The 26,293-nt window shown below is 43.2% G+C and overlaps 1 protein-coding gene across 1 annotated transcript in view; it reads left to right on the forward strand.

Annotated features, from left to right (window-relative positions):
• LOC144486341 (homeodomain-interacting protein kinase 3-like) overlaps window positions 1-26,293 on the forward strand; it is a gene marked incomplete at its 3' end in the record, with an annotated part of 193,684 nt that overhangs the window by 48,641 nt on the left and 118,750 nt on the right. The window contains exon 3 of the mRNA XM_078204365.1: window positions 24,536-25,631. Coding sequence (XP_078060491.1) covers window positions 24,536-25,631 — 1,096 coding nt within the window. The remainder of the gene's footprint in view (window positions 1-24,535; window positions 25,632-26,293) is intronic.

Here is a 26,293-nt window from a genome sequence, read left to right on the forward strand (position 1 = left end):
CAATCCCATTTTCCAACCTGATCTCCATAGCCCGACTCGAGGGCTTGTTAATTTCCTTTTGATGTCGTTGATCATTTCTATTTCGAGTATCCTTGTTAGCAGCGAGTTCCAGATCATTACCATTCAGTATAAAAAAAATCCTTCCTGCACTTCTTGCCCAAAATCTTAAATGTGTCCCCTCTTCTTTGTACCATTAGCTGATGGGAACTGTGATTTGCAGAGATCCTAGACGATTGAGAAGAAATTCCTCATTTGCATTGATACAGTACCTCATCCCATCCCTGCCTACAACTCTTCCTGTAAAATTCCCCTGTGAAAATTGATACTGCTTTTGTTTATATTCCTAGAACATTAAACATGAGATCCCGAAGTCCCGCCTCTCCTAGGCTCTGTTTGAATGTTGCAACATTACAGCTAATGAAAGTAAAGCGAATCATGACTAGGAATTAGATTATTTTAATTAGATTTGCTCAAGGAACAGAAGCTAGTGTCGTGGAGAGGAAGTGTGGCTCTCAATTTCGTGCTAAAGAAGGACCAGTGCTTTCCATTTGCTGTTTTTTCATATTGTGGGGAGTTTTAGAGTAATGACCTGGAGGGTCTATTCCAATGCTCTGATGATCAGCCTCCGATTTTTGGCCTTGCGTAAACTGAAGTTCATCTAAATGTCTGCTACCCATAAACTTAATCCTGTTTACCCATCACCCTTGTGCTCACCAAATGTCATTAGCACTTCCTCTACCAATGCCTTAATTTTAAATTCCCGTCCTTTGTTTCCGATCCCTCCATGGATCACTTCGCTCAATCCTAATTATTCCTCCAGTTATAAAACCCTCCATGGTCTCTGCGCCCCTCCAATTTTCACCTCTTGCACATCTCTGATTTTCATCATTGCACCGTTAGTGACAGTGTTTTCAGTTGCCTCGGCTCTAAGTTCTGGAATTCTTTCCCTAAACTTATCTGCCCGTCTCTCTGCCTCACCTCCTTTAATACCCTATTTAAAATTATTTGACCCAGCTTTTGGTCATCCGTGTTATGTCCCCCCCCCCCCCATACCACCATCACAACCCTCACATAGCTGTTAGGCGGCCTCTCCCTGGGGCTGTCAGGATGAATGGTTTATTATTTTAACTTCGACGAATGCATGATCTCCTGGAATGTCTGACAGTGCTTTGATTCTTCCTTTTGCATTTTCTCTTCTGCTCTTCAGATTGGTGCCTCTTTCTATCTTCATTTTTCTCATTGGGAGATGATTTGAAGAATTGTGGCTCTGTTGTTTTCTTTGTGCTGGGGGACAGCCAGGCCTACGCTACAAACCTCACTCTCGGGCTGCTTCACCAAGAGGCATTGGGTTATAACCCCAAAACTTAGTATCTGTACGTTTTACTATACTGATGTGGCCACACTAGATTGACTTACAGGCAAAATTAATGTCTGTAATTTTCTCTGTTCAAAATTACAGACATTATTACAACAGATTTCATTCATATAGTGCCTTTAATGTACTAAAATGCCTCAAGGCATTGCATAGGAGCATTACCAAAGGAAGTTTGACATTGAGCAACAGAAGACAGATGACCAAAAGCTGGGTCAAATAATTTTAAATGGGGTATTAAAGGAGGCGAGGCAGATAATTTTAGGGTAAGAATTCCAGAACTTAGAGCCGAGGCAACTGAAAACACTCACAATGGAGTTTGCTTTAATATTTTAAATGCTCAGTGAAATACTTTAATATGAAACACATCCCCATCAAAGTATGTGGGTTTACTCATCTTGCTTTCAATTCAGTGGCTTTGAATCTGAGAGTTGTAAATATTGAGTCAGCCTCAATTGGAGGATTGTGTCCAATTCTGGGCACCCCACTTCATGGATGACATTAGAAAGGGTGCAGAAAAAAATGAGAAGAATGGCTGTGGGGATGAGGGACTTCAGTTACGAGGATAGATTGGAGAAGTTGGAATTGGTCATCTTAATGAAGAAAGCTAATTGGTGATCTGATCGAGATGTTCAAAAGCACGAGGGATCTGTCAGAGTAGATTGGGAGAAACTGTTCCCTTTGGTGGAATGGTAGAGAATCAAAGGACACCAATTTAACATGATTGGCAAAGGAACCAGAGGCAACATGAGGAAAAAGATTATTATGCAGAGTGTTCAGGATATGGAATGCACTGCCTGAGAATGTGGCGGAATTGGATATTTATCTAAAGAGAAAAGATTTACAGAGCTATGGGTAAAGGCAAGGGAGTGGGATGAGCTGAGTTGCTCTTATGGAGCTGGCACGGACATGTTGAACCAAATGGCCTCCTCCTGTGCTGTAACCATCCTAAGATTCTATAAACAACATTCAGTCTGAAATTCAAATTAAGTCATTTCAATAATCGGGTGGTTTGGGAATTTCTTATGACATCTACCTAATAAATTTGTCTGGAAATATGCAACAGAGTTTTAAACTCCGCAGACAGTATGGTGTTTTAATGTTGGGAGGCAGATAATTATCAACTTAGATATGGTACGTTTACAGTCAAGCTATGAAAGGAAAATTATTGTTTAGCATGGTTTCCTGTTTCTTATTGTATCTTTGTTCCACTTCTGGAGGAACAAAATAGTGAAACTAAATGATAATATTTTGAGGGGAAATGCATGAGGGAACAAGGGGTTCATGCTCACAAATCCTTGAAGCTGCAGAGCAAGTTGGTCAGGCAGTTAGGAGGGCATTTAGGATACTTGGCTTTGCAAATAAGGGCAATGAATTAAGTTAAGCTAAATTTTTCAAATCGCTGGGCAGGCCTCAGCTGGAGGTACACTTCTGAAGGATGTCAAGGCCATGGAGGAGGTTTACCAGGATGATGCCAGGGAGAAGGGAGTTTGCTTATGTGGCGAGATTACAGGATCTGGGATTGTTCTCCTTAGAGCAGAGGAAGATTAAGGGGAAACCAAATAAAGGAACTCAGAGTTATGAGGGATTTGAATAAAGCGAATGGGGAGAAACATTTTCCTCTGGCAAGTCAGTCAAAAACCAGAAGTCATGGATTTACAATAATTGACAAAAGAGCTGGAAGAGAGACGAGGATAAATATTTTACGCACAGAGGGTTGTTAAAGTATGGAATGTAATATCTGAGCAGCTAGCAGAAGCTGTTTCAAAGGAACTTTTAAAAGGAAATTGGTACTTGGAAGAGATCAAATTTTCTGGGATTTGGGCAAAAGCTGCAGTGTGAGATTAAATTGGACAACTCTTTCACGAACCATATATGATGGGCTGAATGGCCTCCAGTGCTGCAGGATTCTGTAATTTGAAACGCAACTTCAAATGGATCTGTAAATTGTGAAATGTGAGAAATTTTAAAGGATAGACGCACAAGTGTTTTATTGCAATTCTTCAGTTGCATCAAAAAATCGAAATGAGAGAGGGGAAACTTTAATATAGAAGCAGATGTCTTCAGCATCCTGTTTTAAATTTCATGGTTCACGAAGGTTACAAGAAGGCAAAGCTAGGTAGTATTTTTCCAACTAGGTACCCCTGTTTCTGAAGTAATTTTATTTATTATTAGTGTCACAAGTAGACTTACATTAACACTGTAATGAAGTTACTGTGAAAATCTCCTGGTCGGTACACTCCGGCGCCTGTTCGGGTACACTAAAGGAAAATATAGCATCGCCAATGCACCGAACCAGCACATCTTTCAAATCACAAATGTTATTGAATAGTGATGGTACCCCTTATAGAGTGTTGTCCAGATGTTTAAAGAAAGAACCTGCATTTATACAGAATCTTTCTCACTCTCAGGACATTCCATACTGCTTCTTGAGCCCCTCAATTTCTTTAGTAACGCAGTCACTGCTAGACAGATCAATTAGATCTGTTAACTAGCTTCCATTGGTGTTAGCTGAGGGATCACCATTAGCACAGTTCCATTGCTGTTCTTTGAGTGGTACCACTTCAATATGCAGCTGGGGCTTTAGTTTAAGGTCTCATATGGCAGATTGCCCCCAAGAGAATGCAGCACTCCCTCAGTACTGCACCAAAGTATTAGGCTGGACTATGTACTCAGTGCAGTGGCAGGGCTTGAACCATTCCGAAGCAAAGTTGACAGGATTCTTGAATGTTTCACTGTTCCAATTTGCTGTTTTGGTTAAGCTTCAAAAGTTTTAATAATTTCTAATTAAGTTATTCGATTTGTTAAATTAATAAATAAAAACATTAATCTGTTTCATATTCCATAGTTCAGCACCAATGTTAATTCAGTGCAAGTTACTGCAAGGTAGAATAATTGTTATCACTATGAGCTACGTAACTCGGTAGGACATGTTATTGATTAAAATAAATCTTCCAGGTCGTAGGAGCCATTTAAAAAAAGAACATGCATTTCTGTTTCGCCTTTCATGACCCCATGATGTCTCAAAGTGCTTTGTTGCCACTAAAATACATTTTTGAAGTGTGTCACTGTTGTAGTGTAGGGAAATCTGGTAGCTAATTTGCACACAGCAAACTCTCATCAGCAACAATGTGATAATGACCAGATAATCTGTTCTTTTAGTAATATTTCATGGCAGACATATATTGGGCGGGACACATGAGACGTTCCACTGCTCTTCTTCAAAATTAAATCTTTCACACCCACTTGAAGACTGCAGACGAGGCCTCAGTTTAATGTCTGATCTGAGAGACACCACTTCTGCCAGTGCAGCACTACTTTGGTACACTCCTTTGGCAATGGAATTGTTGGCCTACATTTTGTGCCCACGTCTCAAGAACAGCCTGAACCTAGGACCTTCTGACTCGAGGTGTGACTGAGCCGTAGCTGACATGTTAAGGAACTGTTGGAAAAATTGAAAGAGAAAGCAGTGCTTGTAAAACCCAATCTAAGTAACACTTGTGTCTGTGTGTCATTTAATTTCACACATTTCTAATATTCCTTAAATGGGGGCAGTGCAAACTGATGTGGACTCCAGCTCAGGAATCCAGCTTTCAGAACCCATTCAACTCAATCCAGCCCTCTAACATCAGTCAATTCAATCCTTTTTTGCTGGTTTTGAATCTTGTGAACCGGGTGGGTTTGAAATAGGCTGTTCTCAGCAGTGTTGGTTCATGGCGCATCAATCCTAGATCAAAACATCGAGATCTGTTAGTATCAGTAATATGAAGTTCAGACAAATTAATGGGAGCGTGGATTTTAAGACTGAAGGTTTGGGTACGCCTGCTTTATGTGACCAAATATTACAGATTGTCCACCAGTGAGTGCATGATGTCGAATATAGGTTTCAGCTTAGTTATTAAAATGAGAGGCTAAAATTCCTGTGTTTGCTAATTATAGAAGAACACCACGAGACAGCCACAGCTATTTTGTTTTTGGATAGGATTAGCAGAGGGATTTCAGCTTCATGATAGCTAAAATATGTGGCTCCAATGTATATGTTTCTGTAAAGATAATTTTACATAGCAGTTGTTCTGTTATAAAATTGACCAAGGCTTCACTGACAGCAACCTGTGGTCTCTACCATCTAGAAGAACATGACCATCAGGAACATGGGAAGGCCACTGCCATCTGCAAGTGCACCCCCACCCCCCCAAAAAAAGTCATGCACCATCCTGACTTTGAGATAAGTTCTTGCATTGGGTCAAAATCCATGGCAGTAGTATGGGCGTACCACACAGCGTGGGCTGCCGTGGCTTAAGGAGACAACTTGCCACCACCTGTTCAAAGATGATTAGGGATGGGTAATAAATACTGACCTTGCCAGTGATGCCCACATCCCGTGAATTAGCAGAACAAATATAAACCACAGAACATTTTTCTTGTCTTCAGAAATGCAGCATTGCAATTGACCATTGACCTGGATTCTTTTTTATAACCATGCATGAGACCTGAGCGTTGCTGGCACTGCCAATCACTCACTGCCCTTGAGAAGATGGTGGTGAGCTGCCGCCTTGAACTGCAGCAGTTCCATATGATGTAGATACAGGTACACCCACAGTGCTGTTAGGGAAGTATTTGCTAATTCCGTCTCTACTTTGACTGATTGGGCTGAGGCATCATAATCTGATGTTTTTTTCATTTGTTATTAGACGTCATCCAGTGTGGTTTTAAAATTACAAATTTAAAAACCTCATTCATGTTTTCAAATCTCTTTATGGCCTCGCTCCTCCTTATCTCTGTAAGCTTTTCCAGTCCGATAGGCCTTGGAGATCTTGGTGCTGTTCCAATTCTGGTCTTTAGCACACCCCTGTCTATAATCAATCCACCATTAGCCATGCCTTCAGCTGCCAAAGCCCCAAGCTCTGAAATCTCTCCTTAAACTCTCCAATTCTCTACTTCTCTCTCAAGCTTAAAATAAAGCTGCACCATAAAACTTACCCCTTTGGCCAACCATTTGATTATCTGTCCTAACATCTCTGCCTTTGGCCCGGCGTCAAGTTTTGTTTGCCATTATTTTGGTGCTGCAGCAGGTTTTGATACCAAACTTATATACCTGAATGTTTGAATCTTGAGGGGTTCTTGTTGGAAGCCAGAAGAGACATGCTCGCACTTGATCCTGCTGCAGTCAAATGACTGACCAAAGGACAGCTTTTTTAACGTTGTGACCTGTTGCTATCAATTTGAGTTTGAACCACAGGGTCTTTTTCCGGCTGGATGCCTGTGACTAGTGGTGTTCCGCAAGGCTCTGTATTGGGACCTCTGCTGTTTGTGATTTATATAAACGATCTGGAAGAAGGTGTAACTGGGGTGATCAGTAAGTTTGCGGACGACACGAAAATGGCTGGACTTGCAGATAGTGAGGAACATTGTCAGAGGCTACAGAAGGATATAGATAGGCAGGAAATTTGGGCAAAGAAATGGCAGATGGAGTTCAGTCCAGATAAATGCGAAGTGATGCATTTTGGTAGAACTAACGCGACGGGGGAGCTATACGATAAATGGCAGAACCATAAAGGGTGTAGATACGCAGAGGGACCTGGGTGTGCAAGTCCACAGATCCTTGAAGGTGACGTCACAGGTGGAGAAGGTAGTGAATAAGGCATATGGCATGCTTGCCTTTATAGGATGGGGCATAGAGTATAAAAGTTGGGGTCTGATGTTGCGGTTGTATAGAACGTTAGTTCGGCCGCATTTGGAATACTACACCCAGTTCTGGTCGCCACACTACCGGATGGACGTGGAGGCTTTAGAGAGAGTGCAGAGGAGGTTTACCAGGATGTTGCCTGGTATGGAAGGGGTTAGTTATGAGGAGAGATTGGGTAAACTGGGGTTGTTCTCATTGGAAAGACGGAGGATGCGGGGTGACCTAATAGAGGTGTATAAAATTATGAAAGGCATAGATAGGGTGAACGGTGGGAAGCTTTTGCCCAGGTCGGTGATGACGTTCATGAGGGGTCATAGGTTCAAGGTGAGGGGGGGGGAGGTTTAACACGGATATCAGAAGGAGGTATTTTACGCAGAGGGTGGTGGGGGCCTGGAATGCGCTGCCGGGCAAGGTGGTGGAGGTGGACACACTGGGAACGTTTAAGACTTATCTAGATAGCCATATGAATGGAGTGGGAATGGAGGGATACAAAAGAATGGTCTAGTTTGAACCAGGGAGCGGCGCGGGCTTGGAGGGTCGAAGGGCCTGTTCCTGTGATGTTTTGTTCTTTGTTCACAAGACTCTTATTGCAGTTATTTTAAGTAATATTTTAGTTTTAAATCCACTAACTGTAATTACTTGTATTTGGTCAATAGGGTACGTTTCAGTACTGTTACATTAGTCCAGTCGAGTTTGTTCAATGGGCCACAAAATGCTATCCACTCAATGCCCCTTCCAAGTAGAAGATCAGTGGAATGTCAACCATTATTTTAGTATAACTATTGGATTAACTCATTCATTGAAATAGCAACAAATGGAATTAGAGACAAATGCATTGTTTGTGGTGCAGTTTCAGGGTCAGGGAGTTTATTTCAATATTACAACACAGCTGTAGTGGGTTTAAATTATGTTATGAATTGTCCTCATTGCTTATGGTGGACTCAGCACCCCAAGCTTGTAATCTGGCACAACTCCTGACACATGTCAGACCATTCATCTTCTGGCGTGCTTTGTTTTCCACCTCATGCCCTTGTCACTCAGTGCTCCAGGCCTTTCTGTCAGATCCTTGCTTTGACCTTTGAATGAAGTTCAGTCTCAACTGTAGTGGACCCATTTGGAAATGTCACAAGCTACAGCACAGTTTCCATATTGTAAACAACTTGAACCTTAGCACTATACCTTGATACTCAGTGCAGGTAAGTTAAACTTAACTCTTAATCTGTCCATATTGATGATTCGCTGAGACATATTCTGCAGCAACAGTTTACATGTGAGCTTACCCGTCAGAGGAATGAGATTGAAAAGTACAGAAATGAAGATCTTTATTGAGTGTATCAATTTTGATAAATAATAAGCTTTATTATTATTTTTTTTAATTATAGAAACCCTACAGTGCAGAAGGAGGCCATTCGGCCCATCGAGTCTGCACCGACCACAATCACACCCAGGCCCTACCCCCACATATTTACCCGCTAATCCCTCTAACCTACGCATCAGGACTCTAAGGGGCAATTTTTAACCTGGCCAATCAACCTAACCCACACATCTTTGGACTGTGGGAGGAAACTGGAGCACCCGGAGGAAACCCACACAGACACGAGGAGAATGTGCAAACTCCACACAGACAGTGACCCGAGCCGGGAATCGAACCCGGGACCCTGGAGCTGTGAAGCAGCAGTGCTAACCACTGTGCTACCGTGCCGCCCAAGCTTTAAATGCTTGCTTGACATTTAGTCCTCAGGATTATTATTACCTGTTAAAGATTGATGATGGGTGGCACAGTGGGTGAGCGGCACGGTGGCACAGTGGTTAGCACTGCTGCCTCACAACGTCACCAACCCGGGTTCAGTTCCAGCCTTGGGTCACTGCCTGTATGGAGTTTGCACATTCTCCCCGTGTCTGCGTGGGTTTCCTCCGGGTGCTCCGGTTTCCTCCCACAGTCCAAAGGTGTGTGGGTTAGGTGGATTGGCCATGCTAAATTGACCCTAGTTTCAGGAGAGTGACGGAGTAAATATGTGGGGCTACGGAAATAGGGCCTGGGTGAGATTGTGGTCGGTGCAGACTCGATGGGTCGAATGGCCTCCTTCTGTACTGTAGGGATTCTATGATTCTATAACTTGAACTGTTTGGCTGGCATTGAATTGTTGCACTATTTTGAGGTGTGCACAGGAACAAAGTGTAATCTCACAAAGAATTGCCTGCTATAGAGTAACTCACTGTTACAGCAGCAGTAAGCAACGGCAAATGGACCAGGGTCAAGTGAGGACAGTTACCTTCAGGCTGGGTTTCAACTGCAGTGACAGTAAAGATACATAGTGTAACTGCAGTATGTAGTCTTGCTTTCTTTGGAGCCAGACTGGTCCATGGATTCAGATGTGCACTCCTAGATTTAGTAAAAGTGCACAGCTGTTGCGATTCTGCACATTTGCCCAGCTTTGGAGTGTGGATGCACTTCAGGATGTTAGAATTGTTGCATGGGTGAAAAATTGAACTCCAGGATGGGAAAGAACAGGCAGCGCCCATTGGCATGTGGCAGTGGGAGGGAGGCCATGCTATGTTACTGACAGTTTGAGCTGCACGGTTCTAAGCTGCCCGCTGCCAAGTAAGATGGACAAGATGATCATTGCTTTCCTAGTGCAGCTTGGAAGCCTGGTCCAACAGAGGAAAATTTAACGTTTACCTAGAAAAAGGCGTTTTCAGTGTCAGCTGTCAGGATGTAATGCAGAGCTTGTATTGATAGCATCTTGATGTAGATTTGTATGAGTGTGTGAGGCTCCCATCTGAGTGTGTGAGGCTCCCATCTGACTCTGAATGGGCACTTTAGAGGCATGAAAACACCAGCCATTTTAAAATTATATCTGAGTGGGAATAAAGTAGTGGCTATTTCATCTGCTCCATTTTAACTGCTTCCCCATTTGATTTGGGAGTTAAAGTTTCTTACCACAGAGTGGATTTTATTACAATTAAATGCGATGTATGTTATAGCTGCTGCTGATTATCTCATCAAATTAAACTCCGGGAAATGATCGTCTTTCTGGAGTGCTCTTTCTCAAAATCCCTTTGACCTCAATTTTCACCATTGTGGTACACTCATGGGCTACTGCGGAGGATTGTTCGTGTTGTGAACTGAACCAACATGTTCCATTACTGGGCAGTAGAACTGATTTAGGATGGGCCAGAGTCTGTCTGTGATGTGCAGTGTCACATGTTTCTGCCTCTGTGAAACACTGTTATAGTTAGCATTAAATTGTACCTAAGTATGATTTTCTTCAAATACCATCTGCCCCAAAATTGACATTTATCATAGAACCCTTACTGTGCAGAAGGAGGCCATTCGGCCCACCGAGTTTGCACCGACCACAGTCCCATCCAGGCCCTATTCCCGTAATCCCACTTATTTACCCTGCTAATCCCCCTGACACTAGGGTCAATTTAGCATGGCCGATCAACCTAACCCGCACATCTTTGGACTGTGGGAGGAAACCAGAGCAGCTGGAGGAAACTCACGCAGACACAGGGAGAATGTGCAAACTCCACACAGACAGTGACCCGAGGCCAGAATTGAACCCGGGTCCCTGGCGCTGTGAGGCAGCAGTGCCTGCCACCATGCCGCCCCATTGATTTAGTCTTGGCCCATGCGTTTTCAAATTGGGGTTCACTGGACCATCGGGCAAATTCAAAAGGGATCCTCAAGATCATCAGATTTCTCCCAGTTCTCTGTATTTGATTTAATTTGATTTATTATTGTCACATATATTAGCATACGATGAAAAGTATTGTTTCTTGCATGCTATACAGAAAAAGCATACCATTCGTAGAGAAGGAAAGGAGAGAGTGCTGAATGTAGTGTTACAGGCATAGCTACGGTGTAGAGAAAGATCAACTTAATATGAGGTCGGTCCTTTCAAAAGTCTGATGGCAGCTGGTTTACTTCTATTGCTGTGACTATATAAAAATGTTTCTGCAACAGCAGCACTATTTTCCATTAATTAGTTGGCACTGTTTTTCAGTAGGTACCATTAGGCGTCTCTGTTACGTGGGTGCAACTATTCAAGGTGCAAAAACCACTATATTAGACCCAATGGTATAGAAAGGAAAAAATTAGCCCCCTCCACTTTCTTGATGCTGATTCTTTGTTGTAGTTTACTCCAGGTTAAATCTCTTTACAGCAGCCAAATTCTTTGTTATGTATCAGACTTGGCAGAAGTGACCAAAGCAGTTGGCAGTAAACCAGGCAGAACTGACACCCCAACAAAACTGCAGGATTTTGAATCAAGTTGATCTGCGGCAGGCAGATTGTAGTAATTTGTCACTGGCAGTTTTGATGAGTTAAATATCCTTTTCCGAGAATCATAGAGCGCAGACAGTGGCTTTTCGTTCTATTGTGCCTTTGCTAGCATGCTGAAAGAGTCTTCCAATTACTTCCACTCCCTTGCTTTTCCACACAACATTGCAGATTTTTCCATTTTAACTATTTATATAATTTCCTTTTTGAAAGTTATCATTGAATCTGACTCTGACTCTTCCCCCTCTTCAGGCAGTGCATCCTACCTACTGCGATATTTTGATATTTCTCCTTGTCTGTCTGCCCTCCTGGCTTTTTTTTGCCACTTAACTTCGTGCCCTCTGCTTGCCGCCCATTCTAATTCTTCTGACTTTCCTAAAGATTTAAGGGATTTTTGTGTGGCCAGTGATATGGTTATTTTTCTAAGTTTCCTGCTGATGTACAAAGTGATGTTGCTGTAACTTCCTGGAGACTCCTTCGATTTTTTAGAATTATTACGACGAGGCAGTCATCATCTGGTGGACAAATTAAGTCTTCTGAGGCCGGGGTGGGGGTTGGGGGGGATGGGTTGCAGAGAGGGAATAACCAGAGGAAAGTACTGGGTGCACACAGCGTTGTTTCAATTAAAACATTGTCAGCTTTTATTGTTGAGACCGTTCTGAAATTTGGAATCATCGGCAATTCCGAACGGCAGCGCTTGCCATTCTGTCGGACTGTTCTGTGTAATTGTATTATTGATGTTGGAAGTCTGACATGTTTACTTGGAGCCAGTGATTGAGTTCCATTCTGTCTCCAAGGGACTGGGAGTCTTTTCTGAATGGTTTCTAGCTTTGATGGCATAGAAATAGGAGGTGTTGCCTTTGGAATGCTTGATCTTGCAATGGAATTCATCCTTGTTTGCTTTGCTGCGGATTTGCAGACTGCGAGAGCTGGCTATTCTAAATCGAAAATCCCGATAGGTCGCAGTTGCTTCTGTCTCCTTGAAGTTAATTTTAGTTGTCAGATGTGGCTTGGTGTACAGCACTCTTGCCTCGGAGTCCAAAGGTTATAGGTTCAAATCGCACTCCAGAAGCTGAGCACATCATTCTGGACAGCACTCCCAGGGTTGTACTCAGGGAGTGCAGCACTCTTGGACGTGCTGCTTTTGGATGAAATAATAAGCAGAGGTTCCACCGCTCACATTGCAATAAAAGGTCCCATGGCTCTAATTTGATGAAGAACAGGAGATTTGTCCCAAGGAAGTCTGAGGCAATGTTTATTATCTCAACCAAATCAACTAAAATAAAATAGATTATCTGATCATGTAAATAAGGAAAGACTGTTTCAATGCTTGGTATGTTGGTAATTATAGAGCACAAATTCATAAATTGTCACCCAAAGGACAAGGACAGAAATTAGAAAATGTTTTTTCTGTGCAGGAGCATGTTAATACATAGGACGTTAATAGAAACACTGGTGTGAGTATGTGATGAAAATGTGTTTTGTTAAATAATGATTTTTAACCAAACAGCTGGAAACCCAAATTCAAGACTTAAAAACAGAGACTGAAGGCGACTTGAGCTTGAAGCAAAAGATGATCATAGAATCATAGAATCCTACAGTGCAGAGGAAGGCCATTCAGCTCATCGAGTCTGCACCAACCACAATCCCACCCAGGCCCTATCCCCATAACCCATCCATTTACCCTAGCTAGTCCCCCTGATTTTTTGATTTGATTTATTATTGTTACATATAGTAGTATCAGTGAAAAGTATTTGTTCCTTGCACACTATACAGAAAAGGATACAGCTCATAGAGAAGGAAAGGAGAGAGTGCAGAATGGAGTGTTACAGTCATAGTGTAGAGAAAGATCAACTTAGTGTGAGCTAGGTCCATTCAAAAGTCTGATGGCAGCAGTGACACTAATGGGCAATTTAGCATGGCCAATCAACCTAACCCGCACATCTTTTGGACTGTGGGAGGAAACCGGAGCACCCGGAGGAAACCCACGCAGACACTGGGAGAATGTGCAAACTCCACACAGCCAGTGACCCAAGCTGGGAACTGGTCAACCAGTTTGAAGCACTGCGCCTTCCACGTTCCAGTCCAGTGAGATGGAGACAACATGGGCAGAGTTTAGCGGGCCTGTTCACCATGGAACAAATCCCATTATGGCCGCAAAATCGCATGAGAGGGTCATAAAGGGATTTGCACTGGCGAGATCTCAGCTTGAGACTCTCCCCCACCTGTGATGTGATTGGTTTCATGTCCAAAATGGGCACAAACTTGATTTCCATGATTTTGGATACGTGTATATGTAACTAAACGGCTTCACACCATAGCCTTGGTGGTGTGATGACCACCAGTAATAATGACTACATTGGGTGCGGGGGCAGAAAGGAAGATGCTTGGAGGCCCTGAGGATTGAGGGCGAAGACTGGGCAGTGCCAGTGGTCTCCGGGAAGAGGGGAGAGCCCCAATGACAGCACAAAGGTAGGGGGGGGGGGGGGGGGGATTTTGCCCCAAAGCTTGTCGGGATGGTCCTCTGTGTCTGTGGGACGCCTTTTTAAAAGCAGATCGGGGTGCTCTTTAAAGATGGCACCCTGATCTCTGTTGAGCCAACCTTGCCAGTTATATCAGGCCCCGTCCCGCCAGAGTGAAAATGTAAACCATGCCCCATAAACCATAAGTGAACCACATATCCTTCTCACACCAAGGGTTGATGTATTCAACTAATGGAGACGAACCTTAAAATCTAATTGCACGACCTAGCTGAGAGGCAGGAAGCAAACATGTGATGACTTCAATCAGGCAGTTGAAGTTGGCCTTTGGTCGAATAACCAAAGCAAGCGTTTGGTCTTTATTGACACTACTGGCTTTTCGACTAGAGGCCAACCTGAGCTGCCTGATTGAAGTCATCACAAAACATGAACTTATTAAGCTAAAATGGCTCTCGAACAACCTGGCTGAGAGGGAGAATTCCCAGACGTAAACTGATTAATTATGACCATGTTTGAATCATTGGGTGACAGTAGTGACAGGCCTACACTAAAGCTTCTGCTTTTGCTGCATTCAGAAGCTGAGAGATGATGAGAGAAAATCAAATTGGGTTCCTCCTTCCTACCTCTCTCCAGCATACCTTGCAAAGTTCTGAACCCTGTTTGCTGACTGAGACCACCAGGGACATCCCTGCTGCGGGCAGAGACTTCTTGAATGAAATCAAACCCGCATTACTGCATCGAGGAGAGCCAAGTCAGCTAGCTATTTCTTTAAATCGCATTTGTGTTTGTGTGTGGGAGCATGTTGTGTTATTTTTATTTGCCTGAAAGTCTAGATTATGTACAATAAAGCTAACCTCTTTCTTTGTTGAACTCAAGAAAAGCTGTCTGATTAGCTATTTTACGATCACAGTGCGTAAACAGTTCAACACTCATTGAATTTCCAAGTATATCCTTTTCACAAACGGCACTTGCACAAATGTGGAAAAAGAGGGGGACGATTTGTCCTCTCCTTATGTAATTGTAACAGAGCAGAATTCATAATGGTTTTTCAAGAAGTGAAGACTAATTCAAAAAGATAAAATGAAAGGTATGTGGAGAAAATAATACTACTCATCAGCAAAGCTATGGAAGGGGTCGTCGATTCTGTTCAGCAATGACCTGCTCACTGATGCTCATTTTGGGTTCTGCCAAGACCACTCGGCTCCTGACCTCATTTACAGCCTTGGTTCAAACATGGACAAAAGAACTGAATTCAAGGTGAGGTGAGAGTGACTGCTCTTGACATCAAGGCCATATTTGACTGACATCAAGGAATCCCAGCAAAACTGGAACCAACGGGAATCGGGGAAATTTCTCCATTCGTTGGAGTTATATCTAGCACAAAGGAAGATGGTTGTGGTTGTTGAAGGTCAATTATCTCAGTTCCAGGACATTGCTGCAGACTTCCTGGTGGCACAGTGGTTAGCACTGCTGCCTTACAGCGCCAGGGATTCGGGTTCAATTTTGGCCTGGGGTGATTGTGTGGAGTTTGCCCATTCTCCCCATATCTGCGTGTGCTCCTTCCGAGTGCTCCGGTTTCCTCCCAGAGTCCAAAAATGTGCGGGTTATGTTGATTGGCCATGATAAATTAACCTTAGTGTCAGGGGAATTAGCAGGGTAAATACATGTGGTGACAGGGGTAGTGTCTGCGTGGGGTTGTTGTCAGTGCAGGCTCGATGGGCTGAATGGCCGCCTCCTGCAAGGTAGGGTTTTATGATTTCTCAGGGTAATATTCTGGGCCCAACCGTATTCAATAATCTTTCCTCAATCATAAGGTCAGAAGTGGGTATATTCGCTGATGATTGTGATGTTCAGTATCATTTGCAACTCCTCACATATTGAAGCAGTCCGTGTCCATATACAGCAAGGCCTGACAACATTCAAGCTGGGCTGATAAATGGAAAGTAACTTTCGTGCCACACAAGTGCCAGGAAATGACCATCTCCAACAAGAGATATCTCCCCTTGACATCCAGTGGCATTACCATCACTGAATGCCCCACTTTCAGCATCCTGGGGGTTATCACTGATCAGAAACTAACTGGACCTGCCGTATAAATAGTAGTTACAAGAGCAGGTCAGAGGCTGGGAATTCTATGGCAAGTATTTACCTCCTGACTCCCCAATACCTGTCTGCCATCCCGACAAGATAGAATATTCTCTACTTGTGTGGGTCAGTGCAGCTCAATCAACATTCAAGAAGCTTGACACCATCCAGGAGAAAGCAGTCAGCTTGATTGGCATCCCATTCACCTCCTTAATCATTCACTCCCTCTACCACTGATGCACAGTGGCAGCGGTATGTACTCTCTGAAAGGTGCACTGCAGTCCTTTGACAGCCCTTTCCAAACCCACGACCTCTACCGCATAGAAGGACAAGGATGCATGGGAACGTCACTACTTTGAGTTCCCCTCGAAGCCACACACCATCCTGACTTGGAACTGTATCACGGTTTTTTCACTGTCTCTAGGTTGACATCCTGAAACTCCCCCCATCACATGTGTGTACCCACACCATATGGATTGCAGCGGTTCAAGAAAGTGGCTCACCACCACCTTTTCAAGGGCAGTTAGGAATTGGCAGTAAATGCTGGCTTTATCAGCGATGTCTATGTTCTGTGAACAAATAAAAAAACTGAGTGACAACACAAGCATGACGGACTGAATGTTTCGCTGTATGCTATTCTGCAGCAAACTGTTTGCCCTCCCAAGGCACTGTTCTGAAGAAGAGCTGGGGAGTTCTCCCCAATATTGTTGGTCAATATTTATCCCTCAACCAGCATCATTAAAATATTAAAATCATTAAAGCATCTGGTCATTATCACTTGATTATTCATAGGACCATGCTACTGCATTTTCTACATTTCAACAGTGACTACATATCAAAAAAACATTACTTGATTGGCTGTAAAGTGCTTTGGGATGTCATGAAGTTGCGATAGATGCTCGAGAAGTCTCCCAGTGTTGCTAAAGTGTGACGTTTTAATAAAATGGACATCTTCATCAAACATTTTTTACTCGGCAAAGTAGGTGAGATACCCTCCCTGTCTGATGCGTTGAACCAAGTTCAAACAAGGGAGGTAACATCTGTGCGGCAGAATTTGTTTTAAAATTTATCCTTTCATGGGATGTGGGCACTACTGGAAAAGCCAGCATTTGTTGTCTACCCCTAATTGACCTTGACTAGAGAGGCTTGTTAGACCATTTCCAGGGCAGCTAAGAGTCAAGTGCATTACTGAATGGCGCACAGAGACTTGTGTTCTACCAATATGTTGACACAGCACCCATTGGCATGAGGCACCTGCTGCCTGGTGCATTGTTCTCAATCCAAGAACTACATTGATTAATTTCTTTAAAGCCAATTACTTGTAGCACGGCGAAATTGAATGAACTTATTTTCCCATATTCTTCTGACCACCTTTCTGCATTCTGATTATTTGCCTTGGATGATATATTTTCCAAAAAATCCCTTTTCACTAAGAATCCAAGCCACATTACATTGGTTAGGACCATTTTCCATAAACCTAGTTCTTCAAAGATTGACAGGCCTGACTTCTGAGAAACATTTTTTTTCCCCCTGTGGCTTATTTTTCTAAAGCAGAAAATTGAAGTCACAAGGAGGAGGAAAAAAAAAAACCCAGAACTGCAGACCAAAACAGCAAGATGTATGTCAGGAGATAACAACCAGAGAAATGAAGAGATTCAGGCGAAATGATATATTCTCTGAAGTGAGGATTGCCCAGTAACCTGTGACTGAAGCAGTCTGAAGTGAGGGGTGAAGATTTTGTTCTGAGTGAAGAGTGGGAGTTATTTGCTCTCTCTTCTCTCCTCTCAGATTTAGGTTGCCCTTCCAAGGGCAACAGCAGACCTTGTGTGCATCATAGAAATTGATTAAAAAGTTGCCATTGCTGAGGGACTACGCATTTGGTCAGCCATCCTAATGTTTCCTCCCTTTGGCTTGTTGACAAGTTTTTATTTGGCTGGTAACGCTCCTTTGAACCACCATGGGGTACGTTTCGACATGAAAGGCACGATATGAAAATGCAAGTCGGTGTTGTTGTTGTGAATGAATGTTTGTCCGGTGTCCATTTTAACTTTAATAGGATGGAATTCCCCAGTGACATTGCAAAGTGTTTGGTCAGCCACAGACTGTGTAGATCTTTATCTAAGCTTGTGCCTTTAGACGTGCCACATAGGGCATTTAGGTGAATAGTAAACACAGGTAGTCAGTAATCTTTTTTGGAGTTTATAGCATCATTTTGGGGCAATGTATAGTGTTCTTTGCATTGCTGCTGAAGCTTGATGCCTGTATCTCCACAAAAAGGCTCTAAGTGTCATAACAGCCTGAAAAGGGCAGTCCTCCACGCCAATGTTTTGTGCAAGCTCAGCACTACAATCTTTCAACTGTGTCAGTTTTTCTGACAGCTGAGACTTGGGGTGGTGGCGGGGAAGTGGCGGCAGAGCCTAAGTATGCCGGGGAAGCCAACTTCAGAGTGCCTGGGCGCCACTGCGCAGGAAGAAGCAAAACTGAAATATTTTGTTCTCTTGCTGCCTGACCATAAGCAGAGGTGTGTTTTTGGTTTAAAATAAGTGATGGTGTCTCGCCAGCGTGACATCTTGCCAGCAGGGTGGGAGAGCATCCAGGACGGCGGAGGCAGTTATGTAGGGCTCACTAATGCTGTATAAATGAAGTCATTTCTAATGCAGTATAAATGAAGTCATGCTAATTGCGTCCTTTCTGGCGTGATCTTACCGGCTTGCTACACCAGTCGTTCAGTGTGGCGAGCCGGGAAGAGCGCGTGTGAGGGCCACGCCACAAATCGGATTCTTGACCTTGCACACGATCTTCCCGGCTCACCATGTCGATTTATCTCCATGGCGAGCCAGTAAGATTGTGCCCATTCTGTTTCAAAACTGACAAATATTAAAAATATACCATTGATAAATCAGCCTTTTTAAAAATAAACATGCAATTTAATCTTTAGCTCAGTTGATCAACCTAAAGTGCCTTAGGTTTTGACATTCTCTGAATTGTTTGAGGCTAGCAAATTATAGAACTTCACAGCATAGGAAGTGGCCATTTGGCCTTTCATATCTGTGCTGGCTCTTTGAAAGAAGTTTAGCTCCACACCCCAGCTTTTTCCTCCTAATCCTACAAATTTGTCCTCTTTATGTACATGCCCAATTGTTTTTTGGAAGTTCCTGTAGAATCGGCTTCCAGCAGCCTTTCAGTTGGTGCCATCTGTCAACAATTTTCATACCATGAATGTTGATTGTATCCTGTGGCGAACATTCACAGAGTTATGAAGCCACAATATGCTGTTTTCACTACTCGATGAACCAGTTATTCCTTGAGTAGCACAATGATGCCGAGATTTGCCAGCTTTGAAATGTTCCTGAAAATACAGTGCCTAAATATCTTAAAGAAATTATGGAAGTGTGCAGAAAACTAAATTAAAATAAGAGAAAGATTTTTCTTCTCTCTCTCTCCCTGCCGTTGTCAAATTTGCATTGACGTGACCCTGGGAGCTTGGCACCTCTTGATTGGAGAATGATATGGGGCTCAGTGATGGCTATCGACGCTGCTACCGATGGACTTAGCTCTGTGGGATAGGCAACAGAGAGGCCCAGAACACGTGCTTCCAAGACTGATTATTTTGTACTTGGAGCAGGTAATGATCAGTTCTCATTGTTAAGCACGAAACATTTGCTATTACCCGGTTGAAATAACTTCCTCACATGTGACAGGAAGTAGATGTAGTACGTGCTGCGCAAACTTACTGAGGAATTCATCAGCTAGAGACTATTACAGAAGTTATTCAAATTTACCGGAGTTCCGTTTTGGGAATTGTGATGAGCAGTGTGCAGGCCGGAGTTTCTTTTCTAACAACACTTCCTCAGGCTCGTTGGTCGAAATGCTTGACAGCTTGAGTCTCAGTTCATCCATATGGTTCTGCCACAGGTAGCCATAGGTTCCCTGTAGTATAAAGGAAGGCTATGGCAAAATGTATTCGGAGAGCAAGGGTGCAGCTTTCTCATGCCAGTGTTTGGAAGGGAAGACCTGGAATTTCCACTGCTCTCGGCTGTGCTCTTGAAAAGACTCATCACAAACAATGAAGCCTGGGTAGTCATAGTTGAACAGGAAGTGTTGTAACAATGCCTGGGCAGCTTCCTCTCAATCCTGTTACCTAGAGCTCGGCATGTTTTGGCTCAAGGTAACTCTGAACAGCAAATGGCAGGCGCAGCAGCAAAAACCAGGGTAAGGTTGCCAGTTGTACCTTTCACTATTTTAGGTTGTCATCTAGAGCAATCTTTTGTGACTGTTGGGAATTTTTAGGTGTACACGTTCTTGGTGAGTCTGCAAATGAAAGTCTGTGGCAGATAATTTAATATTTTCAGCAGAACTTCTGCTTTCACAAAGAACAGCAGTGACCAGAAGAAGGAACTTGGGTTTTCACTGAATAACGAGGTTTTTTTTTATAAATTAAAGGGGTTGTGCTGTTTGTTTGGTGGTTTTAGAATCAAAATAGAGAAAGTAGTTGTATGTTTCCAGTGCAGACACGATGGGCCAAATGGCCTCCTGCGCCGCAACAATTCTGTTGATTATTTTCACTGGGCATTTGAAGAATGGTCGAAGAGTAAGTTTTGCAATAGGACTAGGAATATTGTCATGTCCCCATTACTCCCTTTTTGTAAATGAAAAAGCTGCAACAAATTTGTTGAACATTTATGTTTAAATTGCATACACTGCAGAGATGGTTGAGGTAAATGCGTTTTGAAGCCAGTATTATGGGAAACTGATTTAACGCTCACACAGCTAATGTGATGTGCTTTGAAACACCCCAATGTAACAGCCCTCTTTCATTTTTCAAAACTGTTATCAGTTCCTAGCCACTTTACCCTGCAAAAGTGCTCACGGTACCCTCAATCCAAATGAATATCAGGCCTATACGCTCTGGAGTTCAGAAGAATTACGTGCGATCTCATCGAAGCACGTACAACCGTTCCAGGATTTGAAAGGTAGATGTTGAGAGGCTGTTCCCCTCGGTGGAAAGACTAGGACCAGGGTCATAGTCTCAGAATAAGAGGTCAGCCATATAGAAATGAAAATAAATTGCTTCACTCAGGGGTTTGTGAATCTTTCGAATTTTTGTGTCCTGGAGGACGCGGATGCTCAGTCAATGAGTATATTCAAAACAGATTGATAGACTGTGAACATTCAGGTAATTGAGGAATATGGGGATAGGATAGGAAAATGGAGTTGCAGTAGAAGATCAGCCATGAACTGATTGAATGGCAGAGAAGGCTTGATTGCTTGCTCCTGCTCCTACTTTTTTTCTTACCTTACCTGTTCAAACTGTGGAATTTTCACACAAACTGAAGTCTCTTTAAGATGTCCTGGCTTTGAACAGGAGCCTGTTCTTGCTCATGTGCATAAAATATGACTGCAAATTATTTTACCTTGTATAATTAAAGAGGAGACCGACAGAAATATTCCATCCTGAACAAGCGTTTGAGGGAATTGTGGTCAATGCCTTGCTATTGTTTGTTGAGAGGGCAAGACTCCATCAGGTCGATAATCTTTCTCCCATAATCAGTACTAAAAAAATATGAGGATATTGCAAGTTAAATATGATTTTTAAAATAATTTGATTTTATGTTCTTTGTAAAATTGCTATCGATAGCTGTGCTTCTTGTTGTATTAAAATGATTAAACATCAGAGCCTTGGCGTTCTTGGTAATGCATGACTCCCACACACTGAACTCTATGGACACAGGTTGAACTGTGTGCCAGTGTGTAGGAGACTATCTTTGCTTGCTAGCTGGTCTTCCTGAACTTATCATTGTTTAATGACATTGCTTTTCTCAGAATAAAGTTAAAAGCTCATAATTTAATGTTGTCATTAGTGGCCTTTTGCACTTGTTGATGCATCATCATTCCTGATCATATGTACTATTCTAGTCTGGAGATGTTATTTTGCACTTGTTGACGGTTATTAGGATGCATACAGTAAAGTGGTTTGTCTCAGCATGCTTCCGGCAAGGCTAAGTGACAGTATCCACTGAGGAGCTTAGCCATGCAGACAAGGCAGGTGCCAAGCTCTATGCTTAAGTCTGCATTGATTTAGTTGAGCTCAGCCTATACATTAGCCTATTCCCTGATTGCTATTCATTTTGAACCCACGTGTTCAAACTGTGCACATCTTCGCATCAGCTGAGGGCAGGCTAATAGCGCTACAACACTTTACCTTGGTGCATGACTTACACCAATACTTTCCTGGCCACCTTCCCATCTTCCACCCTACATAATAAACCTGAGCTCATCCAAAACTCTGCTGCCCTTATCCTAACTCATACCAAGTTCCAGTCACCCATCAACCCTACTCGATGTTTCACTATTAGCCTCCAATATAGCAACAATTTTAAATTCTTATTGTTGTTTCCAAATCCTTTCATAAACTTACCTCTCCATATCTCCCCAACCTCTGTAAGCTCCCCAGCCTCTCAGTTCTGGCCACCTGCCCATCTTGGCAACTGTCTCTCCAATTGCCTGGATTCTGGAATTTCTTCCCTAAATCTCTCTATGCCTTTTTCTCCTTAAAACATACCAACCAATTTTTTAATCATCTGTCCTATTATTTCCTCACATGGCTCATTGTCAAACTTTGGGTGACAACAACGTTTCTGTGAAGTGGCTTTTGCCATGTTAATGATGCTATGCAAATGCAATGTATTATTGACATACAGAGATAATGGCTACGTGGGTAAAATGTTACTGTTTTTAAAAAAACACAGGTAAACAGATGATCAGAGCTCCTCCTTTATGACACCACACTGTGATGCACTGAGCTCTTGGTACCCAGTGACACTGTTGCTACATTTATATTGGGAGATGTAGAGTGCAGAGAGAGAACAATTTTCCGTCAGGCACCTAGTCCTGTTCCTCTGCTATTATCGATAGCTGCTGAAATTCACTTGTGTAACGTATCAAATGCCATATATATCGGCCCGAGGCTCGACATTAAGATTCACCGTCTGATTGCCCAGTAGGACGAGGAGTTCTTTCCGTTTACCTGGACTTTTCAACTGTCGTATCTCACCACCTTCCGGAATGATTTTCTATCAATATTGGATGTTCTGATGATATTCTATTATGTGCCGGGCTGCGGCACATTTCTGCATGTGAATATTATCGTAAATTAAGAGAGTTTTGACAGTTTTAAAATTTGGTATTGACGCGGGTGTAGAAACGGGCTCGAGAGGCAAGCATTTTTCATTCACGTTTAAAGAACCTTTTGTCTTTTTTAACCTTACTCAGAATGGTTTAACATCCTGTCAAGATTCTGCTGGTGAAACCTCTTTTTAGTAAACCTATCCTAATTTTTTTTTCTGATGACGTTAGGAATTGGTTCGGGTCATTTGTCTGTGGTTATAACCCTTGTGTTTATGAGCCTGCAGGTCGTGGGCTCAAGCCCTACTCCGGACCCTGAGTATGTAATCTAGACTACTGGGTTCATTGCAGTACTGACAGAGCACTGCACTGTGGCAGTATTTGGTGAGACGACAGATGGTGAATGTAAAACATCCCATAATGTAGGAAGAGCTAGGAGGTTCTCCCTGTGTCTCCAACTAACACTTATCCCTCAACCCACATTACGAAAACAGATTGGACTGGGTATTTATTGCCTTAGCATTTGTGGGCACTTTCTCCAAGCAAATAGCCTTCACTTTAAATTAAATGAGGTGCTTTGGGACATCCCGAGGACATGAAAGATGCAATTTGGCCACAGGTACTTTGGGGTCCAGAGGAGATAAAATTAGTTGGAGATGATAAAGATAAGGAAGATAACGTTGTGTGCAGGATAACTTATAAATTGCTGAGTTATACAATCTGAAAACTCCTCAATAGCTGACTCACAGATGAGTTAAATTGTTACATACTTGTTCATTATGTATTGCACTTTAAGATAGCACCAATTGTATGCTGTATGGTAATGCTTATCTTATTTACATTTTTATATTTCTTTGCAAGTTACTCCATGCATTGGAAGGTCAGTACCCAATGAGAGTTCAAGCAGTTGAAGGCGTTTCATGATTCAAATGGGACCTGGTTCATCTCACTCCCGGCTGTAAAGGAACAGCAGTTTGAGCCAGTGTTAATAGCCTGATGGCCAGCCTTGGATAGTTTTTTTATGGATTCTACGTCACTGTTTGGATTTGATCTCTACAGTACTGGGCCAGTGATGTAAATTTGCAAAGTTTCAGTGAGTAGTTTAACTGGACGTGAAGTACCTGGCTGAAATATCCATTCTTCCTTCCTTCCTCTTCAAGCCGGCTACTTGTCACTAAAAATCCAGTTGCAGCTGAGGAGGAGGATTAGTTGCTGCTGGGAATGCCCGTAATTCCTATGATTGATTGGCACATTCTATCCCAAGGAGCTAATTTAGACCATCTCTCTGCCTTTTTGTGTGGCATTGTTTCAGTAATTATTCACTGGTACTTGCCCAACTAAGGTCCCTAGAAACTTGAAAGCCTTCACTATCTGGCTGGGATTTGAGTGGGGATTGCTACGTGGTACAGGGCAGAGCCCCACTGTGAGATTGTTGTGTGTGAACGGGTACAGTTTACACCCTCTGGATGTTCATTAATCTTTTTCTTTCTTTGCCCACGCAGGTATGGCCTCACAAGTTTTGGTCTGCCCACCACACATTTATCAAACACAGACAAGTGCCTTTTGTAGTGTGAAGAAACTGAAAGTCGAGCCAAGTAGTTGTGCATACCATGAGAGAACTTGTCCACGGACTTACGTGAACGGACGAAACCTCGGAGTTGCCCACCCGTCTCACGTGGTCAACTCTTCATTTCAGCTGAAGAACTCCGTTGGGAGACCTCGTGGACAGAACATTTTGCTGGCAGCGAGTGCCATTGCATTGAACCCATCTTGTGCCGCCAGGGTCACAGCAGCGCAGGCGCCGCAGCAACCTCTGGTGGTGGCACCCCAGGGCGAGAGACCGGGCAGCAGTCTAACCTCGCTGGAGAGCTACCAGAGATGCGGATTGAAGAGAAAGAGTGAGGAACTGGACAACCGAGGTAGCGCCATGCAGATTGTGGATGAACTGTCTATAATGCCGGCAATGTTGCAGACGGGTGTGGGGAATCCGGTCACTGTGATGACCACTGCCTCAAAGCAGAACAGTGCGAGTGGTGATGGCGATTACCATCTGATGCAGCACGAGGTGCTGTGTTCGATGAAGAACACCTACGAGGTCCTCGACTTTCTCGGACGCGGGACCTTTGGCCAGGTTGTGAAATGTTGGAAGCGGGGGACAAATGAGATAGTGGCGATAAAGATTTTAAAAAACCACCCCTCTTATGCACGGCAGGGGCAAATTGAAGTCAGTATCTTGGCAAGACTGAGCAATGAAAACGCGGATGAGTTTAACTTTGTGCGTGCCTACGAGTGTTTTCAGCATCGGAATCATACGTGTTTAGTGTTTGAGATGTTGGAACAGAACTTATATGACTTTCTAAAGCAGAACAAGTTTAGTCCATTGCCCCTAAAGGTGATCAGGCCAATCCTACAGCAAGTGGCCACTGCACTGAATAAACTGAAGAGCCTTGGTTTAATCCACGCGGACCTCAAACCGGAGAATATCATGCTGGTTGATCCCATCCGGCAGCCTTACAGGGTGAAAGTAATCGACTTCGGATCAGCCAGCCACGTGTCCAAAGCCGTGTGTTCGACATATTTGCAGTCGAGGTACTACAGGTGAGTGAGTGTGTCTGGAGCTGTAGCTGACGGAGCCCCAGGAGGACATGTGCGTAGAATGATTTTTCTTCCTTGGTGAACCAAGCACATTAAAAGAGTTTGAAAGCTTTCAGATTTAGTTTTATAACCACTATATGATTTCCAAGAGATAAGCAGGGAATGGGATGGCTGAATGTCGTGTTGCATTTGGAGAGGATTTTGAGTGAAGTTTATACTGAGCTTGTAGTGCTTTTCTAGTTTGATTAGGGTCGCACTTTTTTTTCTCTCTCACTGCTGCAGTAATTGATTTGGAAGCAATACATTTTCCCCCATTTTCACAAATGCAAAGTTTGAATTTCACAACAGCAGCTAGGGGATTTCTGATCCTTGGATTCTTTCTTTCTCCCTGTACAGTGGGTGAATTTGAAACTGAAGTGTTCCCCCTGAAGTAGTTCTATTGAGAAAGACTGCACATGACATGGTACAGACCAGAAGGCCCAGGGTTGCGTTAAATTAGCTGATTTCAAGCAGGGTAGCAGGTTGCCCTGGCATTCAGGCCTTTGGGTTAGGGAGGGATGGGGAGTGCAGACGGTGGTGAAAATTGAACCCACCAACTCGAGTTGCCAGCTATTGTACTCTTTGGGGAGGTGGGGGAGGATTGATGCGCCGCTCCCCACTGCTGT

Source organism: Mustelus asterias, unplaced genomic scaffold (genome assembly GCF_964213995.1).
Source record: "Mustelus asterias unplaced genomic scaffold, sMusAst1.hap1.1 HAP1_SCAFFOLD_312, whole genome shotgun sequence".
Classification (NCBI taxonomy): Eukaryota; Metazoa; Chordata; class Chondrichthyes; order Carcharhiniformes; family Triakidae; genus Mustelus; species Mustelus asterias.